This window comes from Haemorhous mexicanus, chromosome 10 (genome assembly GCF_027477595.1).
Source record: "Haemorhous mexicanus isolate bHaeMex1 chromosome 10, bHaeMex1.pri, whole genome shotgun sequence".
Classification (NCBI taxonomy): domain Eukaryota; kingdom Metazoa; phylum Chordata; class Aves; order Passeriformes; family Fringillidae; genus Haemorhous; species Haemorhous mexicanus.
This window is the reverse complement of record NC_082350.1, coordinates 26,112,939-26,139,972: the sequence shown is the minus strand read 5'-3', so window position 1 is coordinate 26,139,972 and position 27,034 is coordinate 26,112,939. Positions and strand designations below refer to the sequence as shown.

Sequence of the window (27,034 nt, the reverse complement as noted above, 5' to 3'; positions counted from 1 at the left end):
CTTCTGTGGCAGCAGCACTGCAGCTTGTGTCAGACCTTTTTGGGGAACTTGAGCTTCATCAGTGTTGCACAAATAAGGGCATCAGGAAGCAAACGGCTTCTCCAGGGTTGCAGTCGTGTTCAGTCCGGGTTTGAAGCAACTCTGTGTCTGCCTTTAATAAAGGCTCAAGGAGGGAAGGAAGATCAGAGTGTAGGTTGACTTAGTGACTGCTGTATTGCAGCTATTTGGTGAGATAAAATGAAGACACAGGACACACTTGGAGCTCAGGTGGATTTGCACTGTGGTTTCTGTCTGTGTGTAGGCCAGGTACGGAGCCCCCCGTGCTCCTGATGGGTGGGAGCCCTGCAGTGAGGAAGAGCTTTTGTTCTGCTCGAGGTGCAGCTGTGAAGAGGATGCCCACAGGCACCCTCGAGTCAGGCTCTGGGACACACTGCTCCTCTGCCATGTCTGGGTGACCACTGGCCCTGCTGCCTGCCAGGCTCAGAGGGAAGGGCAGGCACATTGGCACCAATTTCACCGGTCAGCCTCTCACCTCAACAGCACCAGGGCTGCACTGACTCAGCCGGGAGAGCTCCTCTTTCTTGCTCCACTTGTGATATCAAAAAGGGATTCTAAAACACAAAGTATCCCTCAAAAAACTTTCTTAGCACACAGTGTTTCTCTTTGTCCTCTGGGCTGAGCGGCACACAATGCTGAGTGTGCAATGACATATTTCTTTATCTTTGCTGTAAGACAATTAGTCTGTTGGAATCGCAGGTGGTGATTGTTGTTGGTATTGGGTGATGACCTGGGAGACCCCTGGATCTGAAATTTCCTCTTGGTTTTCTCTTTACCCTGCCCTGCTGGACACTGTGTTATGACAGAGCTTGTGCCTGCCATCCATGCCCTAGGGTTTGATCCCCTGTAACCTGCATAAACCGATGTGAATGGAATGCATTCACTTTTCAGGATACAGTGAGAAATGTCATCACTGTGCTCAAGACACAGCTCCAGTCTCCCAGCACCAGGACACTGTCTCTTGCCTCTATTTAGGAAGAATTAGGGCAGGGAGGAGTTTGTAAGAAACTTTGTGACCAGAACAAGTGCTTTGAAAACGCCCAGAGCGGTGATGTCGGTTCTCAGGGAGGAAATGGCCCAGGGAGCTCTTTGTGCTTGAACGGGAACAGGAAGAGCACAAATGGCCCAGTACAATGTTCACTCCCAGGGCCCATCGGGCTGTGCAGCCAGGGACATCTGCACTGCCCCACAGTGAATATTAAATACCGTGGGATACCAGTTGTCATGGATTTTGTTCTGATCTGGATTAAACTCCATTGAAACACAGGTGTAAGTACACAACATTTTTCTGAAAGAAAAATGAATGCTTCTTTGCCCTTTCAGTCTCCTGTTTCTAGCAAAAAGCCATCAGTGCCAACCAGCAGAAAGCTCTCCCAGCCAGTGAGGTGCCGGCACTCCCTCGGGCATGTGGCACACCTGGATGCTCCCCAGGCCGGGCAGCTCTGAGGAGGGATGCTCACTAAACCCAGTCTGTTTCCAAAGTGCTGCCTGCTCCGTTGCAGGGGTGATTAGAGCACAAGAAAAGCAAAGTTAGTTATATCCCCTCCAGGCTGTCAAATAGAACAAAAAGCCTCATGAAGGAAGCAGCTGGAGTTAGATCTTGAGACCAGGGAAAAAAATCTGTCTCCCAAAGTCAAGTAAGGAATTATTTGTCATTACAAAACATAATCCACTGCTTATGTGTCTGTGTTAAAAGATGTTTAACACTATGTGACACTGGAGAGGAACTCTTTGTCTCTTTCCTTGTCTCTTTTCAGTTTGTTTGTCTTTCCTAAACTGTGGTTAGCACCACAGGGGTCTGATGAGCCCTTTGCACATGGCCCTACGTGCGCGTCCTGGCAGGGGACACACCGATACACCTCTGGCTAATCTAGACTACTGCGTGTCCTTTTCTGCACTCCGCATTCGGTGTCACCCACACGGCAGGACCGACACGTGCCCTGGGCCGGGGCAGAGCCGACCTGTTGCCTGGAGGGCCAGGGAGCGGTGAGCTGCTGATGGTGGGTGCCGGGCGAGCCCTGCCAGCCCCCGCAGCAGCCGGCAGAACCACCCCTCTGCAGCGGCTGCTCTCGCTAAAATGAAGGAAGAGCGGGAACCGGGAGGAAAGCAGGGTCCTTCTGCCTGCTTTGGGAAGCAAATGCCTAGAGGATCGTGTCCTCAGGAACGGCGTTGGGGGGGTCTGGAGCCATCGCGCTGGGCGTTCTGCGGACACGGCCGGGCCGCGGGCAGCGCCGCCCGCCCCCAGGCCGCCCCTGCCGTGCCTCCCCCGGCCGGAGGCGGCGGGGCCGGGCACGTGTGCGGGCCCGGGCTCGGTGACTCATGAGGCGCCGGCCGCTCCGCCGCAGGGAGGATGAGGGAGGGCGGCCCCGGGGGAGGGCAGCCCGCCGCGCCGCCGCCCCGCTCCGCGCCTTCCCCCTCGCTCCCGCGGTGCCCGGAGCGCGGAGGCCGCACCGGGATTAGGTGAGCGCGGCCGGGCCGGGGCCGGGCCGGGCTCCCCGCGGGCCCGGGGCTGCCGGCGGGGCCGGGGCCGGGTGGCGCTTCCGGGCGGGGCGGGGGCGGCGGCGGAAGCGGGCCCGGGGCTGGCGCGGGGAGCCCGGGCCGCCGCTGCCTCCGCCCGCCGCGCCCGCGGCACCGTCAGCATGAGCCGCTGAGCCGGGCGGGCCGCGCCGGCAGGGCCCCGCCGGCAGGCCCGGGGTGAGTGCGGCGGCCAGGCCGGGCCCGGCGGCGGGGGAGGCGGGCAGCGGCCCTGCGGGGCGGCTCCGCGGGAAGGGGGGCTCGCCGGGCTCCGCGGGGAAGGGGGGAGCGCCGCTGCGCTCGGCGGGCCGGGGACAGCGACCGTCCTGCGGCAGGGGCCGGAGCGGCGGCCGGGGCGCGGCCCCGGTGACCGCGCGTCCCTGCGGCAGCGCCCGGCGCGGGGCTCCCCACGCGGGTCCCCGCCCGGAGCCGCCCGGCCGCGGGGCGAGCGGCGGCTCCGCAGCGCCGGGCCGGGGCTCGGCCGTGGGTCGGGGCGGTGGGTGCCGGCGGGGCCGGTACCGCGGTGCGGGTCCGAGGGCGGCGGGGAGCCCGGCGGTGCGGGAGCAGCACACGGCGGGGCGGGCGGCAGCGCCCCGTGCGCCCTCACCGCACGGCCTGGCCCCGGCAGCTGCCGCCGTAGCGTGACGGAAAGAGAGCTTTTTGTTTCATTTTTGGAGAAAGTTCTTGAATTCCGAACTTTGGTTTGCAGGTGCAAACAAGTCGGTTTGTTAAGACGCTGGTATAGTGGAAGAGGAAAATGCAGGGATGTTTGTGTAAAATGGTTGTCTTGGAAAAAAAATTGATTGTCTGTTTTAGAAAGAAATAATTTCTTTTGGTGATTTTTTTGAGGTGGGGAATATATGCCCCAGAGAAAGGAAGGAGCAGGACGGGGGTGACAGAGATAATGAAGTGCAGGAGAGCAGGTTCAGGGAAGGGATGTAACGGGAAAGAGGGATGAAGTAATGAATAGTAATGGTGAATAACTTAACTGAGTTGTATATTTTTTTTTTTGCACTACAGAGAAGGGGTTCTAATGAAATGACAACATATTCCAAAGTGACAAGGAAATTATTTGCATAATGAATAATTAACCGATGGCACTTGTTGCTGCAGGGGAAGTTTGGGGTGAGAGCTGAGGAGAGGTTGCAGGCTTCCCTCGGGCTGGCTGCATGTGACACTGACCCTGGGCAGGCCCACTGGCATAGAGCAGTATTATGATAATTTAAAGTAGATAAAAGAGGAAGAAATGAAAGGGTTGGTAACCCCGTGCTCACTGCAGTGGTGACAGGACTGCTGCATATGGAAGGTTGGGATGTGCCACTGCAGGAACCAGAGGTGTTGGGCATCTCTCTGCTCTGGGCTGAAAGCAGGCATGGCCAATAGCCAGTTGGGGTGTATCCCACAGCTGCCTCCAGCCTTATTCCCCCTGGGTGGCAGAATCTGTGGTGCACTCCTGCAGTCTGTCCTCTGAGGGGTCTGTGAAGGGCAGGTGAATGCCCCATTCCGTGGCCTTGGTGCGACGTCCCAGCCATGTCCTGCTCCATCCCTGCATCAGGTGCTGCTCTGACTGTCCTTGGAGCTGCCTGTGCTGGAAGCCTGCAGTACAAGGGTGACATCCAGGAGATGTTGGTGGGTGCCAGCAAACAGCTGGAGCACACCCTGGCCGTGGGAGGGTGCTGCCCTGCAGGGCCAGGCTTTGGCTGCCCAGAGCAGACAGGCTGTAAAAGCCTCATGGTTTCACCTCACTGTCCAGGGGAGTTTCTGTGGCCACAGGAAGGTTCTCACACCTGTGGTGTAGATGAAGATCTGATGGTCAGCTCAGATTAAATCACAAGCTTCCCTCCCTGTTTTTATTTCCTTTGAGTACTTGTTTTATTCTGCTGCTTCAGCGTCAGTGGGGAGGTGGTAGTGACACAGGAATGCCTGTAATTAGGGGGAATGAGCCTCAGCACCTCTTGATTCCTAAATAGTGGATGATTCCTGCTCAGGAACTGGTGGATAATCTGCAGACATCGTTTTCTGACACTGAGGAAGTCATGCATGTTGGGTTGTAAAAGGCCTTGTGGTAACTCCGTTACTTTCAAAGGCTTAATGGATGTTTTCCTTAGGCATATTTTCGATGGGAATGCTGTAAACAGCATGTTAGCTAAGGCCAGCTCCTTAAGGTAAAACTGCAGGAAAAGTTCTGTTCCCATTCCTTATGATTTATGTTCATGCCAAGGATGATTTTTGCAACTATGAGTTTATCAGCAAATTCCTGCTACTACTCCTGTCTGGGGGGAAGGGAGAGGGAGGATCTGTCAGAGTTCAATTGCTTCCCTGGGAATTCCTACACTTCAGTGTGTCCTGCTGTGCCCAGCCCTACACAGGGGGCTTTCCCTTCCCTTGCATGACTTGTGGTCTCTGCTGTTTGTGTGCCTTAAGGATTAGAGCAGTTGCCTCTGATTATTATTTTTAAATTTAATTTTATTAACAACTGTGTACTGTCAGCTTAGTTTCCCAAGTTATGCAGCAAAGTAAACAACGTTTCTTCCCTCCTGCCCCATAGTTATTTACCAAAAGAATAAACATGTAAATGTGTTTGAGTGCTGTCCTCAGCGATATTTGGAGCCTGCTCTGCTATGAATCTGTGCAATTGCAATTCCATTAGTGTCAAAGAGAGTTCCCAGCAATTAACCAGGAAAGAGAAGGGATTATTAAAACCATGTTGTGGTTGTGATGAAACTTCAGTACATCCTAAGATGAGCAAATACAGTTAATGTACGGGTTCTGAGGTGAAGGCTTTGTGTGGTTCCTGTGAGGATGCTGGAGCCCCCTCTCCCTTCAGCACTCTGTGCAGGGGGAGTGTCCTAGTCAGTAAAAAGCTCAGAGTAAAAAGCCAGAGACAAATGTTGGTTTGCCCTGATCTGTGCATTCAAAACCAGCAGTAAGTTCTGCTGTTCTGAAGATGCTCTGAAGTCTGTTCAGCAGTTTCAGAGGCAGCAGCAGGAGAGTGACAGCAGCACCCTGAGCTGGGGCAGGCTGACAGATACGAGGTTTCCTATGCCCATGGGGCAGTCTGGGCACTGGGTTTGATGTGTGCTGACCTCAGAGTGAAGTCCCACTGTCTATCAGAAGAATTGCTTTTCCTAAGGGGTCAATTATTTTTTTTTAATGTCCACTTTGTGTCAACTTCTACCCTGTGAAACAGTCCATGTTTCAGATTATGTGCATCTAATAATTATAGAAGAATATTTTTATCCAAAATATCTTTGTTCCAAGTAGCTGGGAACAAAAAAAGTTTGCAATAGGTATAATCTATCCGTAGTAAAATCTGACTCGAGTTCTCACAGCTCAACTTGATTAAGCTTAAAATTTTGGAGGTAAAATTGCAGTTGGTACAAATTAGTAAGAGCAGCAGCGGTGTGTAAGTTGACAGCACTTCTGTCAAAAGGGTGCAAAATCCTGCAGTTTGAGTTCATTTTGGTTTGAATGTACAGCTTGTACAGGGAAACTGAGGCAGCCAGGCCTGAGGACAATGCAGCTGGGCCTGAGTTTTGTGTAGCCAGATTATAATTCCCATGAGGCAAGTGCATGACCAGCATTAGCCCAGCCTGGGGAATGGGCCAGCTCAGCTTGGGTCTGTCTGTCCTTCCAAAGCCCCGCCACCTCCTGGAGCTGGCCTGATCTGAGCACTGTGATAAAGTGTATGACTCCTGTGTGTTCTGGGACCTTTGCTTTGGAGAAATAGGCCAAATACTTGTTTTCTCAGAAAAATATTCTGGTACATAAATATGCAAGGTGTATATGAATAGCTGAATGGAGTGGATTTCCACAGAATAAAAAGCAATAAATACTAGATAGGTTGCTCTAAACACCAAAGGCCTGGATGTATTTCAGAGCTCCTGCACAGCCCGCCGTGGTTAGCCTGGCTGGGCTGGGCTCCTTTTATCAGTCCTTCTTGTGAATGTGCAGGTGGCAGTTCCAGCGCCTGCTGAGTGCCCAGGTTTTCCTGTGGGAAGTGTACCTCGCTGTCCGCCCTGGGGCAGGCTGCTCTTGTAAAAGGAATTTCTTTTCCCTTATGTAACTTGTTGGTGTTACATCCAGAGTCGGCTCTTGCAAAAGTGCGTCAGTCTTGCTTGCAGTGGCGCTGGAAAAACTTAACAGAGCGTGCACTGAATTCCCCCCTTATCTCTCTATAGCACATTTTATGTATCTTGTAGTGAGATGTTTTGTTTCTGCAGTTTCAGACTTCGTGTTTCAGAAGATTAATAGACTTAGCAGCCCTGTTTGCTCAGCTTAGCAGCGATAACAATGTAATAAGTCATGAGACGGTCGCAGATCATCTGGCAAGGCAAAATATGCCTTGGACTTGAACTTGGAGCAGGCATTATTTGCAGAGAAAAGTGAAATGTTGAAAGCATTATAAATAGCGTGTCCTGCCTCGGGTGGCTGTGGGTTCAGGTCTGCCTGCAGAGCCTGCACAGGAGGCGGCTGATGGCATCTGCATTCCCCCGTGCGGATGGCCCGGGAGGCCGAGGGCAGCGTTTGTACCGTACATGGCTGGTATTTACTGCAGCACGTACAGCCCTGGCGGGGCTTGGGCGCAGGCTGGAGGAGCGGGCTGGGCCCGGGCTCCCAAGCCCTCCCGCAGCAGCTCCGCACATTCCTGCTGCGTTGCTGTCTCCCGCGGCGGCGAGTCCAACTGCGAGCAGTGAGTAAGGACTTGGGAACCCAGAGCATTTTTGGGCTCTCGGCCCAATCCTGCTTCCAGAGAAGTTAATTGGAATTTTTGCCTTCTAAAAAAGGGATAGCAGTCAGAAGCGCCCGGCTCAGCCGTTCGGGGCCCTGGGCGCTCCCGTGAGTGCGCTCTGTGAGCCAGGCTGCCCCGGCGGCCGGCAGGGATGGGCTGCGGGCGGCCGGGGCCCCGGGGGATGTGCTCCCGAGGCTGCTGGAGCCGTGGCGCTGCAGTGGCGATATCTGCACTGCAGTGACAGTACCCGGCTCGAGGAGATAAAGCTTTTCCTTTAAAAGTGAGTACATTGCGTGTGGGAGCGCGCGGAGTTTGCCGTGTCGCTTGGGTCTGCACGCACCCGAGGTGCGGAGCCTTTGAGCCCCGCGCTCCCCGGGCAGAGGAGCGGCCGGGCTGCCCGGGCACGTGGGTCAGGCTTTCCGAGCAGGTTGCCAAGCTGGAGGCACAGCAGCGGGCCTGGATTGGCCATATAAAGGAGGTGTCGGCTGCTGCCAGGGCCACCCGCCCTTCCTCTTCCTCACCGCTCCCCTGGGCCGCGCTGGCCGGTGTTTCAGTGCTGCCTGTGCCTCTGGCTCCTTCCATGGAAGGAAGCTCCTGATAAACACGGCAGGGCTTTCTGGGGAGAAATAAACTCTCCCTTTTTTCTTCTGTGGCTCTCCGAAGCTTCGAAAAAAATCTGAACAAAAATGTTGATTCTAGCGTGTGGAAGAGTTTATTAGTGCCTGGGCAGCATTCTTGACTCTGTGTGCCCACCTCTGGTTTTCAGCCAAGTCTGATTCTCTTTACCTGGGCCATGAATGCTTCCATGCTCCAAACATAGGCACAACTTCAGTGGACTTTGGGCCTTCTTTCAAGCAGTGAAAAACCCGAGGTAGTGAGTCCGTGATCCTGATAATGTAATTATGTATTTTTCAGCTTTTTGATGTGTAGCAGTTAAAAATGTTGTTTTGGGAGTGCAAGCACTTGCTGTGGTGCTGGAGCTTTGCAGACTGCTTGGGAATGAAGTCCTTGGGCAGATATCTTGTTTGCTGCTTATCAACGTTTTATTGAGCTCCTGTATTTATGTGCAAATATATTCAATAAATAAATATTTAATGATGTGATTTTTGTTGTGAAAAGTAGACACAGCTCTGTTCAATTCTTATAATTAAATACAGCCAATGGTGGAACAGAAATATAAGCATTTGAACTTCTTTCGCTAATTTTTCTGCATGACTGACAAAATTATTACTTTGGATTTGGTTTGTTTGCTACAACTTCTGAGCATTCTGCAACTTCTGCCTTTAATCACCATTTTTATAAAAGCTAGGTTTTCTTAAGTTATTTCTTGGAATATAATCTGTTTTCCAAATATCTCTGTTTCTGTTTTTTGTGTAAGAGTAGAAATGTAAACCTTCATTCTTGGTGTTTTAAAATGGCTTTTAAAGGTAGGAAGGAAAATACAAGGAAAACAGTGATCTTTTGAGGTTTTCCCAAAATTCCTTCATTGGGTTTAATTTGGGTAGCTTGCTGTGTTAATGGAAAAGGGACACATTGAGGAGAACCCAAGCAGAGGATAGAGTATTCTGTGTGAGAAGTCCTAAGGGACAGTGTCAATGGCACTGCTGTGCCGCGCAGGGACCAGCCCAGCTCAGGAGCCTCTTTGTGACTTGTCCCCTGCATGGTAGAAGCTCTGCTGGCTGAGGTTGTGTGCAGAGAGGCTGTTCTGAACAGGGGCTCTTAGAGGCTTGTTTCTCATGGTTACTGTTAGCTGTGTACATGTCATAATTCAAAATGAACAAGCGTAACAATATACTAAAGCAAATACTGCTTGAAAACTTGCCTCAAAGATATTTCCCACTTATTTCCTAAAATAAAAGTCATGCAGTTTTTATTACTTCTTTTTAATACCAGTGACTAATTTGGAGCTTTTGCTTGCTACCTGAAGACGCGTGTATTTGTTTAGTTTGCGTGAGATTGGTCACGATCCAAAACTGATCACAGCAGTAAGTGTTTCTGTGCTGCTGAGCATTGTATATGTAAGGATCTCTGTTAGGTCAAGGAAAGCGTCTCCTAAACTGGTTTAGTTTTGCTGTGTATGGAAAAATCATTTTATATTTAGTGTATAACAGTCATCTCTGATAGCTCAGGTGGTGACAGGGCAGAGAGAATTAAAAATCCCATTCTCTGTGGTTTAGATTCTTATGTAACTAATTAAATAAATTATATAGATTCCTTGTATTTTCTGAGAAGTCGTACAAGTTTCTCTTATCCTGGAAGGATGTGATTATAAACATAAATTAAATGTAAGGCCAGAATGAATCAAAGCACTGAAAGTGCTCAAAGTGCTCTATTTTGGATCTGAGATTCCCTGAGAAACAGACAGCTGTGAATGCAAATGCAGGCGGCTGTGTCTCCTGTCTCACAGCAGATGCTGGAGTGTTTTCAGGACTGTCCTTGCCGTGATTCATGTCGGTGAGCGAGTCGGGCAGTGTCGTCATTGCACTGAGCTGGCAGTACCTCCCTGCTCCAGGTGTCCCCAGCATGGCAGTGCTGCCACTCTGTGATGCTGGCATGGTTTCAGAGGTGTGGGACTCCCGGTCCTTCCTCGGGGGTGTGTGCCTGGCACTGCTTGGCCATGCCGCAGAGCCAGGGCGCTGGTTTGCCACTTGGGCAGCAGTCCTTCAGTCCAAACTGAACTACTCTGCTGTCCCTCACTCCCAGGTAATTTTCTGGTCCCTGGGGAGAAGTGTGATTGTCCCTGCATTGCTGTAGCTCGCCGTGGCTGAGCTGAAGTGACCAGTTCTAAGGGCTGCTGCCAGCAGAGCTCGGTGTAACGAGTTCCTCATGAGCGGGACTCGCGTCCCTTTTCGGTCGCCCTCAAGTCAGATGCAAGATGAAGCAATCCATGACTGCCATAACTCCCAAGGGCCTTCCTGGGAGTGTGCCTGTTAGGCAGAGAGCAGCAAGGTGTCCCCCATGGAATCGTGCCCCACTGTGGTGCATGTGTCCTCAGGGCCAGGAGAGCTGCTGGCATTGTCACCAGGAGCAGGACCACACGCCAGTGTGGAGCACGTGACATGAATGGCCTGTTCTATTCCCGGTAATTAGGTTCAGATTTAATCTTGCTAGTTAATTTGGTGTGTGCAGGGATGTGGTAGCTGCATCCAGACACCTGACTCGAAATTATTGTTCTAACAAAGTGGTTGTCATGTGAACAGGCAAGAACTTTGAAATCTGGAGTTTTGATGTGGGCAAAGGTAGGAGGAGTGGCCCAGCCAGGGATGAGTTAGTGAGGCCAAGGGGAGGAGCTTATTATCTGGAGGAAGTGGTACTATTAATAAATTAATAATGTTAGTAGTGACCATGTGTATGTCCTGATCCACTGCTGTCTGCAGCGGTCCCTCAGGACTCCTTTTCCCCACTGCTTTATCCAGCTGTCTCTGGGGAAGGAAGAGCCACCCTTTGCACCAGGGCCACATGGCAGCTGCATGAGGAAGGGAAGGGGGAACTGAGCAGTACTGAGGTGCTGGTCTGTTTTCCCTTGCAGTACTGGAGGTGTTCAGGCATCAGACCCGTGGGAAGCCGGGGTTGGTGTCTGCTGCACCTCTCACCAGTGAGAGCTCCTCCGGGTCACTTCTGCTGAAACCTTCAGCATCAGCTGAATTTGGTGTCAGAGGGAAGCAGTTCCTTCTCTTGCTGAGTCATAGATGTGTCTTTTTTTTTTCTGTAGGGATTCTTTTTATGGATGATGCTAATCATCGTGTTTTATATAAATTCATACATGCACGTGCAGCTGGAAATCACCTGTCCCTATGGGACAGTTTCTGCCTCTTTGCTGCTGCTGCAGGTGCCTCCTGGCACTGAATCTGGGCTTTGGGACTCATCCTGGGGTTTGCCATGTGGCTGTTCTTGAGGACAACACCCCGCAGCCACTGCCACCGAGACAGGCATGAGCAAAATTACAGTCAGTAATTTTGTGCTCTTAGTGAGCCTGAGTCACACCTGCAGGGTGCAGAGCAGGGGAGGTTTTACAGGTGCAGTGGTCCGTTCCTGCACCCTGTGCTGCCCGGGGAGGCGCCGGGGCTGGGGGCCTGCTCCTGGGCTGACCCCGCTGCCGTGGTCATCCTGCTGCTCTCCTGCCTTGCTTGGCTTGTGTACATTTGCAGTTAATCAAACAAAATGTGCAAGAGTCGGCTTAATAAATAGCTTGTAGTTTTTGGAAGGGTGCATAGTTGATTTATTATGGCCTCTCAAAAGCCTTTGTATAGAAACATGTTTAAAATTACTATTAGAACAAGAAAATAAAACTGATTTTAATAAAGCAGGTTTTGTTTTTTTCAGTTCATTTTGTTACTTCTTGGAATTTTAACTTAAATCACTAGATTACTGTTATTTTTAAAGATAAACAACTTCTTTTAAGGCTTGCTTGGGCAATGTCACTTCTTTTATGGTCGGAATTCCCCTGTGCCAGGATAATACAGAACTGCTCATTTCTAAAATACATTATGTGAATGTTATGGCAAGGGAATTACAGTGCAAATATGTTTTATTACCAGAAGCGGTATTTGCGACTTCAGGGTGGGTGGGGATGGATATGTAAATACTTTGTAATACATAAATTGATGAAAAGTGGATTAAAGGCAGAGCCTTGCCCATTTTGTGTCCCTGACTTAGCTGCAAGAACAGAGTAACAGGTTGTGTGCCACATCCTCGTCCGAGACAGGGCCTGGCCTGTGCCTGTTCTTGCTCAGAAATACATATCCAGCTAATGCTGTCAAACTGCGAATCCCCTGTGTCCCTGAAGTCTCAAATTCTGTAACAGATTGATATATACCCCAGGTTATTAAAAAAAAAATCAGCAGGCATGTTTCTTGACTTTAATTTTTTAATATTACAGCAAGAGCAGTTAATCCGTAACTGTCTGCTCCTTAAAGGTAAGAGGGTTTATGGAATTTGCAGTGTAGCTTTCTGACTTGAAAATAGCATTACTGTAATCTAAAGTAAGAGAGGATTGGGCTGTGGGATTTGTATGTCAGTGCCCATGTGCTGCTGGTGGGAATTGGCTCACAGTTTCATTAGGGATGGAAATCTTGGGGCAATTCCTGATTTCTGCATGTGGCTGGGGCATGCAGTGTACAACATGTTGCCTCTTTTTTCATTATTTATCAAGTTTTCATGAACTGAGTACACTTGGGTGTGTTAAATTCAGATGGAATATCACAGTTAGGTGGTTCTGCTAAAACAGTTTCAGAAACTGTGAAATAGACTCAAGATAAAAACCATGTCTGATGGGGATGTGCTGGAGGAGCCACTGAAGTCAGTGGGAGGTTGCACCAGGAAAGTCTGTCAGAGCTAAAACAGTACAGAAAAAACCTTTAAAACACTACTACTACTAGTAGTAGTACTAAAACTCTGTGTGTCATGCAAAATATCTGCGTCATAGAAGCAGTGTTGGCAGTTTTTTACTAATCTGGTGTGGCACTTAGTAGCTCAAAGCTAACATGGGCTTGCAGTTTTACCAGGCTCCCAGTCCCAGGTTGCTGGGTTGGGGAGCTGTGAAATCCAGCCCAGCTACAGTACCCTGGCAGTCCTGCTCTAGAGCTGGCTGCTCTCTCTCCTGCCTTTGCACTCCCATTTTTTCCTGAAACATACAAAAGTACAAAATTGTAAAAGGAATCATCTTCCATTTCCATGCTGTCCTATGGGAGCAGCGGGTGCAGCCCAGAGTGTGAGACAATCTTCAGCTGCATTTTACTAAAGAATATTTTCCTTTATCCAGTCCTATATTGTTATGTGACAAGATGTTAATTAGCTCATTGTTTCAGCTTAATTTTGTGACAGTGCTATAATTATATCCCTCAGTTGTGCCATGGAGTAATTGCTGTATCTCCTCCAAATTTTATATTGAGATATGTTATTGGTAAACTTTGAGTTTGGCAGAGGTGTTTTGAAAATACTGTAAGGAGTCAGTAATTTTGTGTTCCTTGATTTAAAAGACAGACATTTGGCAATTTCAAGCTTTGAGACTGCCCTGTCAGTGTAAATAGAATATTGATTTTATTCCATTTCCTATCTCATTAGAGTCATTGTCATGAGGATGAATTCACGTTGTGTAATTATCTGTTCTTGCTGACAGTTCTCATGTCATTGAGACTGGTGTTTTCAGCTTCCACTTTCTCTAAGCATAAAAATAGCATTCTTCCCTGCCATCTTCTCCTTCAGTGCTGGGCTTCTTGCCTGCCCAGCTTTCTACATCTTTCCTTGAGAGACGTGTGTGAATTGAGACAAACAGGGATGTCCAGCAACCCCAGTTACAGGAACAGTGAAAACAATGCCTCTTTGGGAGTGATTCTCAGTGCAGGGAGTTACCTTATTTTTGTGTCAAAGACTGTAATGAGGGGGGAAATGCATTGTTAATCAGTCTGCACGTTTCTTTTTAGCAATAAGGGGAAGTAACAGGAGTCTCTTCTGTGTCAGATTCACTTTCTTGGACATTTCCAGGTAACCTTTCCATTGATTTGTGAGGCTGTTTCTTAATCATTTTCATTGACCCAGCTCAGGAGACAACTAAGTCATCTCTGTTACCCTCCTAAGGAATGACTCCTCAGTGTTATTTCTCTCTTCTGTCTCTTCTGAGAATCACTTTTTAATTTGCTTTCAATCCTTGTAGCTCGATATTCAGTCAAGGCAAGGTTCTGCCTTGCCCAAGCCAATGTTGCAGTATTCCCAAGACAAGTGGCAAATGCTTCCAGATTTCAAAAGGTGAGCTTTAAAATCCACCTGTGGATCACAAGAGTCTTTAGTACTGACTGCTCTGCTGGGTGGGGTCTAGAAACCGCCAGCCCCTCAATCAGTTTCAATTGAATGAAAAAGAAGAAGTTCAATCCTTTTCCTGTCCTTTCCCTATGGTTCTCCCTCTGGATTTGTTACAGTCGTTCCCACCATATCAGCGACAGCCCAGAGGAGACGTCACATGTATCAGCTGGGTTTTGCAGACAGTGTATCTTCTACCATGTGAAGCTTGCTGGGGACTCCTTAGTGACTGAGTGAGTATCACAAGAGAATTTCCAAGGGATGGGAAAATAGTTTATGCAGATAAAAAAGGATAATTCTATGCTAACATCTTCCTTTATTTAGTGGATATAGAAGATAAACCTCTGGTCTGACGTCAGGCTTTATTTCTGCTCAAAGGCTATTTTTAAAGCTGACATTTCTGGCTGTTTTCAGGTAGACAACAAACTATGACAAAACACTTTTTCTTCAAGTAACTGTTCATACAATATATACATCTAGTATTTCTTTGTGTCCTGAAGATTTACCTTCGAGGCATCAGCTCCTTGGAGTGATGCTTTTCTTTTTGTGGGTGGCAGCCTGAAGAAGGAAGGGTGGAATTAGTTAGTGCAGTCACAAGTGTGTCACTGACCTCAGCAGGAGAAGATTTTCTCTCTGAGTGGGTGATTGTCCAAATCCTAACAGAAAACTTATTACAAACCTGGGAGTAAAACACAGTTTGGGGAGCCTTCCCAGGGATATTTCTCCTGTCAGTGCATGAGAGCACAAAAGCTAGTTTTCATCTGTTTTCATTGTTAGGGTGCTGCCTTCATGCTCTCTTTCCTTTCTTATTAGGGGTGACTACTCGTGTAATGAGAGTGAAATATCTTGTTTGGAAACGGTGGCCTTTAACTTGCATTGGCTTTAGCATATAAAATGCATCAATTTGCTGCTCTAACTCTTCTCGGTGTTTGGAAAAATCAATCCTTGGTATGGATTGGTTACCAAGCTGATGAACAAGAGAAAACCCTGCTTAGAGCTGTTCCACAGCTTTGTGGTACAGCTCTTCTTGCTGGCATTGGCAGCGCCCTGTCCTGAGGGTCTCACAGGGAACAGATGTTCCTAACAAAAGAACACAAGTCATTTTGTGCAGTGCAGGAGTGATGGTGGGAGGACGCAGATCCAGCTCTTGTCTGTGGAGGACAAGTTGCAGTGCACCTTGACTGAAGGCTGGGGGATGTGTTTAGGCTTCCAAAAGCGCTCTGATGTGCTGGTATTCCTGCACGAGGCTGCAGGGAGGCCTGGTGGATCTGGTGGACCTGCTGGCACACAGTCCCAGCAGCACGTTCTCTGCTTTCAGATCTCCTGGTGCTAATCTGTCACGGCTGGGAAGCGTGGCACAAGTGCAAGAACCAAACTGGTTTGCCTGGACATCTGTTACAGAACAAGTTTTCAAGACCTAAGAATTCAATATCCTGAGCACTGAGGAGTAGTGACTGCCTAAAACTTCAGAGTTTTAGGCAGTTGAAACAAATGAGTATCTGTTTATACCACAGACACTTAGTTGTTAACCTGTGCTTGCAAGTAATTAGGTCGTTGTTTGTCTCTTGCTAGCAGGGATTAAAAACGTGGCATGATTTCAAGTGTCCTGGCAAAGAACGCAGGGTGCCTGTTGTAATCTCATTAGCTCTGTTAGGTGTGTTTTCCTTCCCCTGGAGTTGGTTGTTCTGATCACTGTGTCCCTAGAATAAGACTGTAGCTTTTTCTCATCTGGTTTGCATTCACACCGACAGCATCGCTTCCCGGGGTGTGATTCTGGGGGCTGTGTCGGTGACCTGCATTGGAGGGCGGTGGGAAACGGGAGGATGATGAAGCAGCATCGTTAGAAAGATAGGGATGGGGCTAGCCTTCCCCTTAGCACAGGCGGAGGATGCTGCTGGGGCTGCAGTGCTGGCAGAATCCCCGTGGCTGGTGCTGTCCGTGTGTCCCAGGCAGTGCCACGAGGGTCCCTCTGCTCCGTCCTCTGGGCACTGCGATCCTCAGGTGCGACAGGAGCTGTAGTTCATTATACCGGATTTGCATTTGCAGGTGGCACTAGGCTTCTCTGGCAGAGCTGGGCATCTGAGCCGCGGCGCGAAGGGAAACCCATGCGGCCCGCCTGGGCATCCGAGGGCGCGGTTTGCCCCGCTGCCCGGGTGGCTTTGCGGCGGCCGGAGGCGCTCCCGCGGCGCGGTGCGGGGCAGAGCGCTGCTCCCGGCGGGCAGGGCCGCTGTCCCCGGGCTCTCGGCGCGGCCCCGGTGCCGCGGGCCGTGTCCGAGCGGGCGGTCGGGCGCCGCCGGGGCCGAGCCGCTCCGGGGTCAGCGTGTCTCGGTCTGTCCTCCAGCCGGGCGGGCCGACGGGGCGGTGCCGGTCCCGTTCGGCCGCCGGGGAGCCGCGGCGGGCGGTCAGGCGGCGCCGGGCCCGAGCCGCTCGGAGGGCCGGCGGGCGCTGCCGGTGCCGTTCCCGGCGCCGTTCCCGGCCGGGTTCGCTCGCCGGTACCGCCGGGCCGCACGCGCGGCCCCCGGCGGGCGCGCTCGGGGCAGCGCGGCGCGGCCGGCGTCTGACAGGCGCGACCTTTCATAAGACGGCCCCCGCCATTGGCTCCCTGCCCGGAGTGTCGCTGCAACGCTAGCCGCGATTGGCCCGCGGCGGTGCTGCCGCCCGGCCCCGCGCGGGGACGCGGCCCCGCCGCCCGCAGCCGTGAGTGCCCTGCGCGGGGCGGCGGCTCGCGGGGCGCCCGCGCCGCCCGCTCGTAACGTGTCTCTTCTCTCCACAGGTTGGTACTAAGAAGTGCCTTTCCTGACGTCGCTGCTGCTTGGGACCGCTTCTAGAGCAGCCGCTGCTTTTGCCTTGCTTGCTGCCAGCTAGACTGCGACGACAGCGCTCCGCCGCTGCCAGCCCCGCGCCCGCCGGAAGGAGGGTCCGGCGCTGCTCCCCCGCCGCCGCTGCACTGTGCACTAAAGTGTGCCGCGAAGGTCAGAGCTCTGCTGCCCGAAAGCCAAGGAGAGGAGGAGAAAAAGCCCAGCCTAAACCCGGTGTCGGTCGTTGCTCTAAACTGCTGCATCTGTCTATGCCAAACTAATCGATCCCGATTGCACCGCAGAGCCCGCTGCGAGCCCGCTGCCTGGAGGCACCTGCCCGCCCGCCGTCCCCGGGAGCAGCTCGGGAATCGCTGCCGGAGCCCGCCACGTTCCCATGCTTGCGGCGGCCGCACTCAGGACGGGATGCTGAGCTCGCGGGGCTAGTCCCGGCCACGCTCCCTCCCGCAGGCGCACCCGGCTGCCGGCCCGGCCCTCCCCAGCCCCGCTAACGGTGCCACGCTCTGAACTCTGGTGACACAGCTCTTCCTCGGGATTGCAGCCACCCGGTTTTACACGCACTTGTTTTAAAATAGGGAGCGGGGGAAAAAAGTGTTCTGGAGGTGGCACTTTCGTAATTTCCAGTTTATCAGTTCAGCTACCCGTTTGCCCATTTTTATTGGAAATTTTAACTACCTGTAAAATCTAAAGATGGCTGTTAGCGTCACACCGATCCGGGACACAAAATGGCTAACGCTGGAAGTGTGTAGGGAGTTCCAAAGGGGGACTTGCTCACGACCAGACACGGAATGTAAATTTGCACACCCATCGAAAAGCTGCCAAGTTGAAAACGGACGCGTAATCGCCTGCTTTGACTCATTGAAAGTGAGTAAATATTACATTATTTTCAAGGATAAATGGTTAATGAAAGAAGCAGTTGTAGCCAGAGAAATCCTGCAGCTGAACAGGAGCAAGTGCTTTCTGCCAGCAGTGGGGTGTTTTGCTGCTTTTATTTTATTGATGCTTGTCGATTTGTGTTGCTGCTTTCCTCAGGGGAAGGGGAGGGATATAGGGAACGAAGGGAAAATACGTCTGGCAGGGCTCAAATCCTCCAGTATGGCTACAGGGGCTCATTCTTCGCCTCCAAATTATTCCCTGCCTGTAGCTGGAATAAAGGGCACTTCACGTAGAAACAGCAAAGTCACTGTGAGGATTCTTTGTTTTTAATAGCACAAACCACGTAAGCAATATGAGGATTTGTTTCCATCTCGTAACTACCAGCGGGTTGTTGGTGTCTCTGGACAGCTGATGGTGAACCTTAGAAGAGTGTTTTCCTCCCTGGGTTATTCGGGTGTGTGTGAGCACCCTGCTTGCCTTTCTGTGGTTGGCACTGGTGTGGTTATCCCATCTTTTTCCCAAGTGCACTCGCTTAAGGGAAGGACAGCACTTAGCAGAAAGCAAGGTGCCTCTGGACGTGCTAGCATGGCAGGAGCAGAGAGGGTTTTCAGGAGGCACATCCCATCTGGGCACCATAAATACAGGGCTGTTGTTTCACTGTAGCTGCCGTGTCAGTGATAGGTGTTAAATGTGCAGGTCCCAGCTCCTTCCCTTGGTTTTTCATGATTTGAGTAACCTCACATGTAAAATACTCATACCACAAACAGTACAGAATTAATCCAGCGGAGTCATGAAAAAATCAAGACTTGGGAAGCAGAAATTTGTCTGCCAGTTTTTTCTCCAGTGTGATTTTCTCTCCCTGGGCCCTGACCCCGAGAAGGGGAGCTGGCTGCTGGCAGGGGTGTGCTTGCTGGGAGCTGGAGCTGGAGCAGCTCGTGGCTCAGCCGGGCCCGGCGCAGCGCGAGCGGGGCAGGAAGTGGCTTGCAGCAGGTCTCTCTAGATCCTCAGCATCCTGAGCTTCACCGTGGGCCTTGTCTCTGGTCAGGGGACGGGGTAAAGCTCTACAGTGCTCTCAGGCTTGAAATGCTCCATCACCCCCAGCCATGGCTTAACTTGCTGATACTGAAAGGATTTGTTTCTCTGTTGTACTGAAAGGATTTGTTTCTCTGTTGTTCAATTTCTTTTTAAATACAGCAATTACCATGCATGCAGGGTATTAATTTTAAAATGTGGAAATAAGATGTTTTTATGCATTAAGCACGTGCTGGAGGTAGGAGCAGAGCCAGGGCTGCCAGTGCCAGTGGGGAGTCCCAGCCCCGTGGTGTCATCACGAGGACACGGTGCCACCGCGTGTCGGCGTGGCCGTCGGTGGCTGCGCGGCGTCACCGTGGGGATGGCGGTGCTGCCAGAGCCCAGGCCTGGCCCCGGAGCCTCTCAGCTGTTCCTGAGCGAGGGGCTGTGACTGCCACCGTGGGTTTGCTGGTGCAGCAGCACCCGCAGTGTCCCCGGCTTGGTTTCCCAGCAACGTGTGTCTGGCCACCGCGGCCTGACCCCACTGGCCTTGCTTCTCATGGCGAGGATCTGCCGAAAGGCTGGAAAGCAGCCACTAGAGTGACCTGGGCATGATGTCGGTGGTCTCTGGAAGTGCCCTAAAATCTCAGTGCTGGACAGGGGTGCTGCTGGTGCTGGAGCCAGGCGGCAGCGTGAGCTGGTGTCTGTGTGAGAGGGGATGGAGCGCGGCCTGGGCTGCTTTCCCCAGCCCTGGCAGCGTGACTGGCCCTTCTGCTGCTGTCAGCAGGGCTCTTCGCTTCCCTTTTTAATGCAGGAACTGAGGCTGACCTTTGCCAAGCGCTGCAAGGTCCGTGGGTGATAACCGTGGGTAACGTTACAGCGTTGCTGCGGATCCTCGGAGAGGAGTGTGCTGCTGCCCTGTGGAGTCAGCGCAGGGGCCGAGCTGGGAGCTGGGAAAGAATCTGCTCTTTAAAAATACACTGCTGACCAGAGCTGTTTACTTGTGCTCATGCTGAAAGGTTTGCCAGTGGCTGAGCTGCTGTGTGCTGGAGAGGCTCCCGGGGATGCGGGGCAGGATCCCGCGGTGCCTGTGGCTGCCAGCAGCTCCCCAGCCCCTGGGCAGGGTGGTTAGTTAAGGAGCTGTACCATGCACCGGAATACCTTGGGGAAACAGGAATTCCCCCCTTTGGGGAACTCCCAGTCCAATCCCCATTGCTGAAGCCATTGCTCAGTTTTGGTTTTGTTTCAGTTCTGTGTCAGTTTTGGTGTGTGCCAATCTCAGCCAGCTCTAGTCGTTGAGTTACCTTGTCTGCAATATCCCAAACTTTAGATGTTCTGCAAAAGCAATTTAGGGAGATGCTGCACCAGCTCTCTCTGGACCTTATAAGGTCAGTCAATATTTTCGTACAGATTAAAAAAGATTTTTGGTTAGGACATTCAAAAGTAATTTTTAATTTTTCAGTAATTCAATATGGATGTAATGTCCTTGTTCTTTACTAAAATAGCAGCACGCTGAAAAATTGACCTTAATGTTAAAGTATTTGATTTCTTATTAATGTATATAATATTAGTATTAATTATACAGCTATTCTTGCATTATCTCTTGAACATAAGACAGATACTTAGTCACTGAATTTTTCTCTACAAACTCCTGCACCTTGGCAGGAGTTGAAATGAGGTGACCTTTAAGGTCCCTTCCAGCCCGCTGTGCGATGCTGTGATGTGTCACTCCCAGGCTTGGTGTGCCTCAGGAGTGACTGCTGTGTGGAGCTGACGTCAGGCAGGTGTGAGTGCTGCAGAGCTGCAGCCCTGGGCAGGACTCCTCGGAGCTGGAGATGGCCTGTGTGCTCGGCTGTTCCTGGAACAGGAGCAGGCGGAGCAGATCCTCGGAGGGACCCTGTGCGGTGGCAGTGCCCTTCGGCTCTGGCCCTGGCCCAGGTGTCCTCTGCGGGCGCAGGGACAGAGCACCCAGTGCGCAGCCGCCGCAGCCCAACTCCATTGCCCTGCCCTGCCGGGAGGAGGCAAAAATAGATGCCAGAAGTGAAACTTGGCAGCTTGGGTAAAGCACTTTTTTTTTTAATTACTATTTCCCCCTCCTTTGAAATGAAGGTACAAACTCCGTGCAGGGCTGGAGCAAGGAGAGCAGTGTTGCCTCCCAAGGTTCCCTGCTGTGCTGTGTGGGAGCAGTGGCACTGGGCTCTGGACACCGTCTCTGGTTGCAAACACGTCCTGTGGGTGCACCTGGCAGCTCCTCCTTACCTGTGAGCAGAACCAGCAGCTGCTGGCCCGTGGTAGTCGGGAGCGTGGGGAGCAAGAGGCAGCCAGGCCCGTGGCTGTGACCTCTGAGGTGCTGCAGGAGGTCAGGGCTGGGACAGCCCCGGCGAGATGTTATCATCCTGCTGCCTAATTAGCGCTAATGGAACCTGCGAGGCTGGCCTAGGGGAGCGCGTGAATCAAGATGAACGTGTGTGGGATAATCTGGCCCTTAGATATTAGGAGGATAATTTTAAACCAAGAATGATTATGTAGTGTATTCAAATTATGCGCTGGAGCGGCTGAGTCAGCTCCAGCTCTGGCTCTGCCTGCTTTAAATGCCGTAGGATTTTTTTCCTAAATTTGGATGCCTAAAAGCCTGTTAGACTGTCTACAGCAAAAATAAGCTTGAGTTCCTAAATCAGGAAACTGGTTTGCAACAGAAATTTGATTTTTACCATAATTTTGAAACATTTTTTCTTCTTTCTTTTTCTTGGAAAAATAAGCCGAAGTCGAACTCGTTTTTGAAATTACGTTAGCTTCGTCAGATGTTCCGATAGATGAGTCATCTGCGTTTCCTGAAAGCTGAGATAAAGATGTCTGAACAATGGGGAGATGGATGTCAAATGCAAATTCTGTGGGAGCTGCAGATGCGCCGAGGCCACCATCACCGCGGCCAGGCTGCCACGCGGCCACTGCCAGCCCTGTGCTGGGCAAAGTGTCACACAGCAGGAGGGGCAGGGGGCTCGGGTGTCCCAGTGCTACCTCTGGTGCTGTCCCAATGCTGCCTACACTGCTATCCCAGTGCTATCCCAGTGCTGCCCACAGTGCTACCTGTGGTGCTGTCCCAGTGCTATCCCAGTGCTGTCCCAGTGCTGTCCCAGTGCTGTCCCAGAGCTGTCCCCAGCGCTGTCCCAGCGCTGTCCCAGTGCTGCCCCCGGCGCTGCCCCACTGTGCTCAGCCCAGCCCCACAGCAGCTCTCTGTGGGGTGGGGGCTGCTGTGTTCCCAAACCTGCTGCTTCAGAGTGATCTGAACCTCGCGTGGCTTCGGTGGCCATGGTGAGCACAGGTGCCAGCCCATGGCTTGGGGACAGCGTGCACCACGGATGCTGCGCTTCCAAGTTGGCTTTTGGTCTCCTAAGCTATGCTCCCGCTAAGGCGGCTCCTTCATGTTCAAGCTGGGTGTCCCAATGAAGTGTAAAAGCTTTTTATACTCTTTCTTCAACAGCTGGAAAGTCTTAAACTTCCACATTTCTCTGCTTTTTTTTTTTTTTTTTTAATTCTAAGAAAAAGCTGGAAGCCAGAAGTGTAAGTCACTTCAGTGATGATGCCTGAGGTTGACGCTCTGGTGCCTGGTGTCTGAGACCCACCAGCACTTGGTATGATAGTATTTTATCTTCTAATGTAGAAGTGTTTATTTTTTTAAAATGAACACCTGAACTCTGTGAAAGTGACTGCCACTTTTTACCAAGAATGCTTAAAAATATATAAATGTAGCATTATTGTTATTATTATTATTGCTGAAATTCATGAGCATCTTATTTCTTCTGCCTCAGAGATGTAATTGTTAGTTGTTCAAGTCTCTCTACTAAAGTCCCTCTACTTTGTCCCTGCTTAAAAAAGTGCTGATTTTTTTGACTTGCTGTTCTCCCTTATGTGACACTTACCTAAGGGTGTAGAGTAAGAACTCTATTTCATTTAATACAAAGAGAAGAAAATCCCATAAGCCTATTGCACTAATCATGTTGGGAATGGCAGATCATGGGTCTGATTCTTCTTTAGTGAAGGCAAAAGAAGAAACCCAGAACACTTGAGCAGGTGATTCTTGAGTCGTTTTACCTGTGTGCTGTCTGACATCCCTGGACCACGGGGCAGTAGCAGGAGCAGGACTCGGGGTGCAGGGATGAGGTGAGGCTCAGGGCTGGGAGGCAGATGGACACATGGCTGATTTCAAGGAAGCTCGTAAAGCAGTAACCCCTGGCAAAAAATGAAAACATAAACAATGTTCAAATTCCTAAGGTCTGATTTGCCATTTTTCTCCTTTCCAGCCTGTCCGTCTGCCAGCAGGCTGAGCTCCAGAAAAGGAAGCAAAGGGAAAAGTGGCAAACACATGGAGAAAATGGGGCAATTGTTAGGTGGAGTGGCAAATAGTCCATTAGCAAACCAAACAATTGAAAGCACGTGTGTTCCTCTGTGGGAAGATAGATGATGTTTTGAAATCTTATCAGGCCTTTGGACAGAGGAGTTACAACTAACTACAGCCTTTGCAGCTCATTTTACAGTTTCAGCTCTGCCTTGGCAGAAGGAAATTAAGTAGAAATTAAAACATTGCACTGCAGCATTTGCACTGTCATTTCTTAAAGGCTGTGCATAATAGAAACCAGCGTGGGCTCCTGTTACAGTCAGGAACTCTGCTGGGCATAGTCAAAATGAGTAAAATTCTGAACTGGTTTGCAGGGAAGATGTAAAGAGGCAAAAAAGTAAGAAAACTTTGTGTCAAGAACATTCAGACATTTGTCCCAAGTCTTAACGGAGTGATCAGGAGCAGCCTGTGAGGCCTGTCTCCTTCCCAGGATGACCCCAAGTGTCTGTTTTTCCAAATACAGATGCCTCGTTGCCAAGGCTCACTGAAATTTGTTGGAAGCAACAAATTACATTCAATACCGAATGATCACATCTGTTTTTTGACTTTGGAGAAATGCTGCTGTTTCTTTGTTGGGACTGCAGAGCCTTGTTAGCCCAGCTGGATGTTATTTAGGAACTACTGCCCCGGGTGCTGCTTAGGAGTCTGTGCTTCCTGCCAGGAGCTGCTCCCGTGTCCATGCCTGGGAAGGAGCCTCTTCTGCAGGTGAGCAGCCAAAGCCAGGGCGAGGCCACAGCCCTCCCTCTGAAGTGCTGGGCTGCAGGCATGCCTGCAGAGAGAGAGCCAGCAGGGTTTGGGCCTGGGCTTGGCCAGGGTCGGGGCGGCCGCGCTGCTCTGTGCTGGGCTGTGCTCCTGGCGGTGCCTCGCGGCACCAGGGCTGCACGGCAGCACTCCAGACAGCCCCCAGGAAATCACAAGAGCTGCTTTTATCCTGATCCAGAGGGCTGTCTTGTTTCACAGTGCCACTGGGAGGATTACTGCTGTTGAAATAAGATTTAAGTCAACACTGAATTGTCAGGTCCTGAAACACAGGATTATGCTGGTAAGAAAACCTTCGTGTTCATGGTTGAATTTATTGAAATACTTATAACTTATCCTCTTCATTAGGAAACATCTCAGGATTTAACTGATGCAGAGCACACATTGAGGTAGTTGAAAGCAAATGCAATATTTGATCAAATAAAGGAAAATGCATCTGGTGAAGTGGATTTTTAAAGAAGAAGAAGAAATTCAGTGTAGCACTTCTGGAGGGCTTCACCCTGGCACTAGCAAGCTGCTTCCTCAGATTGCCTTTTTGTTATATTCTGCTCACTGGATAGACTTCTCAGCTCTCAGCCCTGGAGATCCCAACAAGTTCTCTGTCTTTTCAGAGAGGGGGTGGTGGGCTCTGATGGGAGAATGCTGATGCCTCCCAAGTTTGCTGACAGGAGCAGGAGGGAGGAAGGGGCCGGCTGGGGGAACAGGTCTGGATCCAGCTTCATCTCAGAGCACTTCAAGTCCCGTCAAGTTCCTGGAAAGACTCTCTTCAGCTCCAGATTTCTCTGGACCATTCTTAACTTGGCAAAATAGTACAGAGAGTTAGCAAAAAGAGTGCTGTTTGAAAAGAGGAGCAGTTCTGGGAGGAAGAAAAGCTGGTTACTTTTTGTTGGTGCCGTTTGACTGAATTTGCATGGGTTAATTCCAGGATTACATAGAGACATAGATGGTTGTGAGACTGAGATTTTAATTTGAAAGAGAGGAATTGCAAAGTATGGAAATTGTCCCACATGTGCCCACTGGACCAGGAGGCAGCTGACATAGACAGGGAGCTGTGAGGATGTGGAGGGTGGGTGGCTGCGAGGCCACCTCTGTTGATGGGACATACCTGGACATACCTGTGGGGAGCAAACATTCCATTGAATCTGAGATGGAACAGGGCAGTTTGTGCTGGGGGTGGGTCATGGGCTGGGGTTGGCTCAGGCTCGAGGGGTCTGTCCTGTCCCTGGGGGACAGAGTCATTTCTGTGTGGACATGCTGGAAAACCCCACAGTCCAGAAGCAGGCAGCAAAGCCAGGGTAGCTGCAGGTGCAGTAGGTAACTACCACTTTGCAGGAGTAAAACCCATTGTTTTCTGCTTGCTCTTTATCCTGGGTGGGATTCACTCTAAAATCCTGTACAGGTTCATTGCTGGTATTTGACACTGGGTGAGGAGGAGGTTGTGTTTTTTTTAATTTGAGAGCATCTTTCCAGCTTTGGCTCAGGGAGAGGTTCTCACTCCCTCCAGGGGCCTGGCAGGTTTTTAGGTGTGCAGTAGCCACCACAGTAATGTCAGAAACAGCACAGTTTTTCTTACTTGGTTCTGTTAAATAGGAACAAGAGTGTGCACATTTAACAGAAGTCTTTTGAAAAGAGTAGGCAGAATGAAATGTTTTCTGGGTCTTTGGGGCTTGCTGTAAGCTGGCATTGGTGAAGCAAATACTGAGTGCAAAGAAAGAGCACACGTGGTTGTGTGTTTGTGCAGAATTCAGCAGGCAGCAGCTCGCAGCACATGGTGCCATCAGAGACAGGCTGGGCTGCAGCTGCACGGGCTGCTGGGTCTGCTGTCCCTTCCCCTTCCTCACAGTGCAGCCAGTGTTCAGAGCCTGCTGCAGATGGGAAACTGTGCCTGCAATTCTGGCTGCATTCTGGTTGCAGCGTGGATGGTTTTTTTCAGAAAATAATCTCCATTGGCATATGGTTGCTTGTTTGGTGCCCTGGTAAAATTTTCCCTGCAGTGAGCTGAGTCAGGAGACAGCCTGGATGCCTGCAGTGGCTGTAACCAAATAAAAACCCAGGTGAGCTGGGAAAGCCCCTGACTGGGCAGACTCAAGGGTTAAAGAGTTCCCACTCACTATGCACTCCTTAGAGGAAACAGAAGAGTCAGTACTTTGTATCTGCTAGTTGTTATTTACTCCTGTTGTTGGCTGATCGCTGGCTGCCTCCTGTCTGTGAAACTGAGTGAGGTGCTTCCCTTGGGTAAGGCATGCAAGGATGGATGGATGGATGGATGGATGGATGGATATGGCAGCTTTAATTCCAAGTAAAGTACCTTAAAATGCAAAGCTCTTGTTGTCAGTGGAGCACGAGGAATTGTTTCATAGTAAAAAAATTAATTTCTGATTTAAGTTTCCAGGTGATACTGGAGGGGTGTGGTGGGGTTGGTCAGTCCAGGGAACACCTCACCAGGCTGAGCATTTGCTGCAGAAGTGACAGTGTGTGGGGCTGCAGCTGGAAAAACAGGCATGCAGCACAGAGTGAGCTCACTGCAGCCAGGACAGGGTCTGGGATTTTCTCTGTGGCTGCACTGAACAGGAGGAAATGGGATTTTTTATGACAGTGGTAAAGGTGATTAAGTCTCTAACTAGAAGAGAAGACAAGGCAGAAGAGAGAAAGAAATTAAAGGGCGGGACAGAGGAGAGACAAAGTGCTGAAGAGGTCAGATGCTGTTATAGCACCTGGCAGATAACACAGGAGAGAGGGCTCTGTCTGAGCTGTGTGAGCAGATGGGAGGGGAAGGGGAAGCAAGAGCAAAGCACAAGCCAGGAGATCAGGAGATATCAGAGGATGTAGTGTGCAGACAGGCTCCAAGATTCCTTGACAAAATGTGTTTGTTGCCAGGTTCTGACAGCTTTTTGCAACAGATATTTTGCACCTAGTTCCAAACGTGGTTACTGGTGTGATTAAATATATCTGAAGAGGAAAATAACACTGCTAATGGATTTTTATTTTTTTTTTACTGTGGGGGAAAGCACACCTTGTTTTGTCTTGTTGCAGTCCTTTAGCATTTGGCTTCCTTAAGTGCAGCACTGAAAATCAGAA

The 27,034-nt window shown here is 50.7% G+C and overlaps 1 protein-coding gene across 19 annotated transcripts in view; it reads left to right on the top strand.

The window, feature by feature from the left end:
• The window catches only part of MBNL1 (muscleblind like splicing regulator 1), a 66,786-nt gene that overhangs the window by 1,370 nt on the left and 38,382 nt on the right, over positions 1-27,034 (top strand). For 4 of the 19 annotated variants that reach the window (XM_059855905.1, XM_059855900.1, XM_059855908.1 and 1 more), the window contains exons 1-2: positions 2,367-2,517; positions 16,872-17,778. The exons of 1 other annotated variant lie outside the window; for it this stretch is intronic. In XM_059855905.1, coding sequence (XP_059711888.1) covers positions 17,605-17,778 — 174 coding nt within the window. In that variant the 5' untranslated portion in view covers positions 2,367-2,517; positions 16,872-17,604. Of the gene's footprint in view, positions 1-2,366; positions 2,518-2,619; positions 2,752-16,871; positions 17,779-27,034 lie in introns of those variants that run through there. 14 more of the 19 variants (XM_059855906.1, XM_059855913.1, XM_059855907.1 and 11 more) reach the window with 7 other exon arrangements.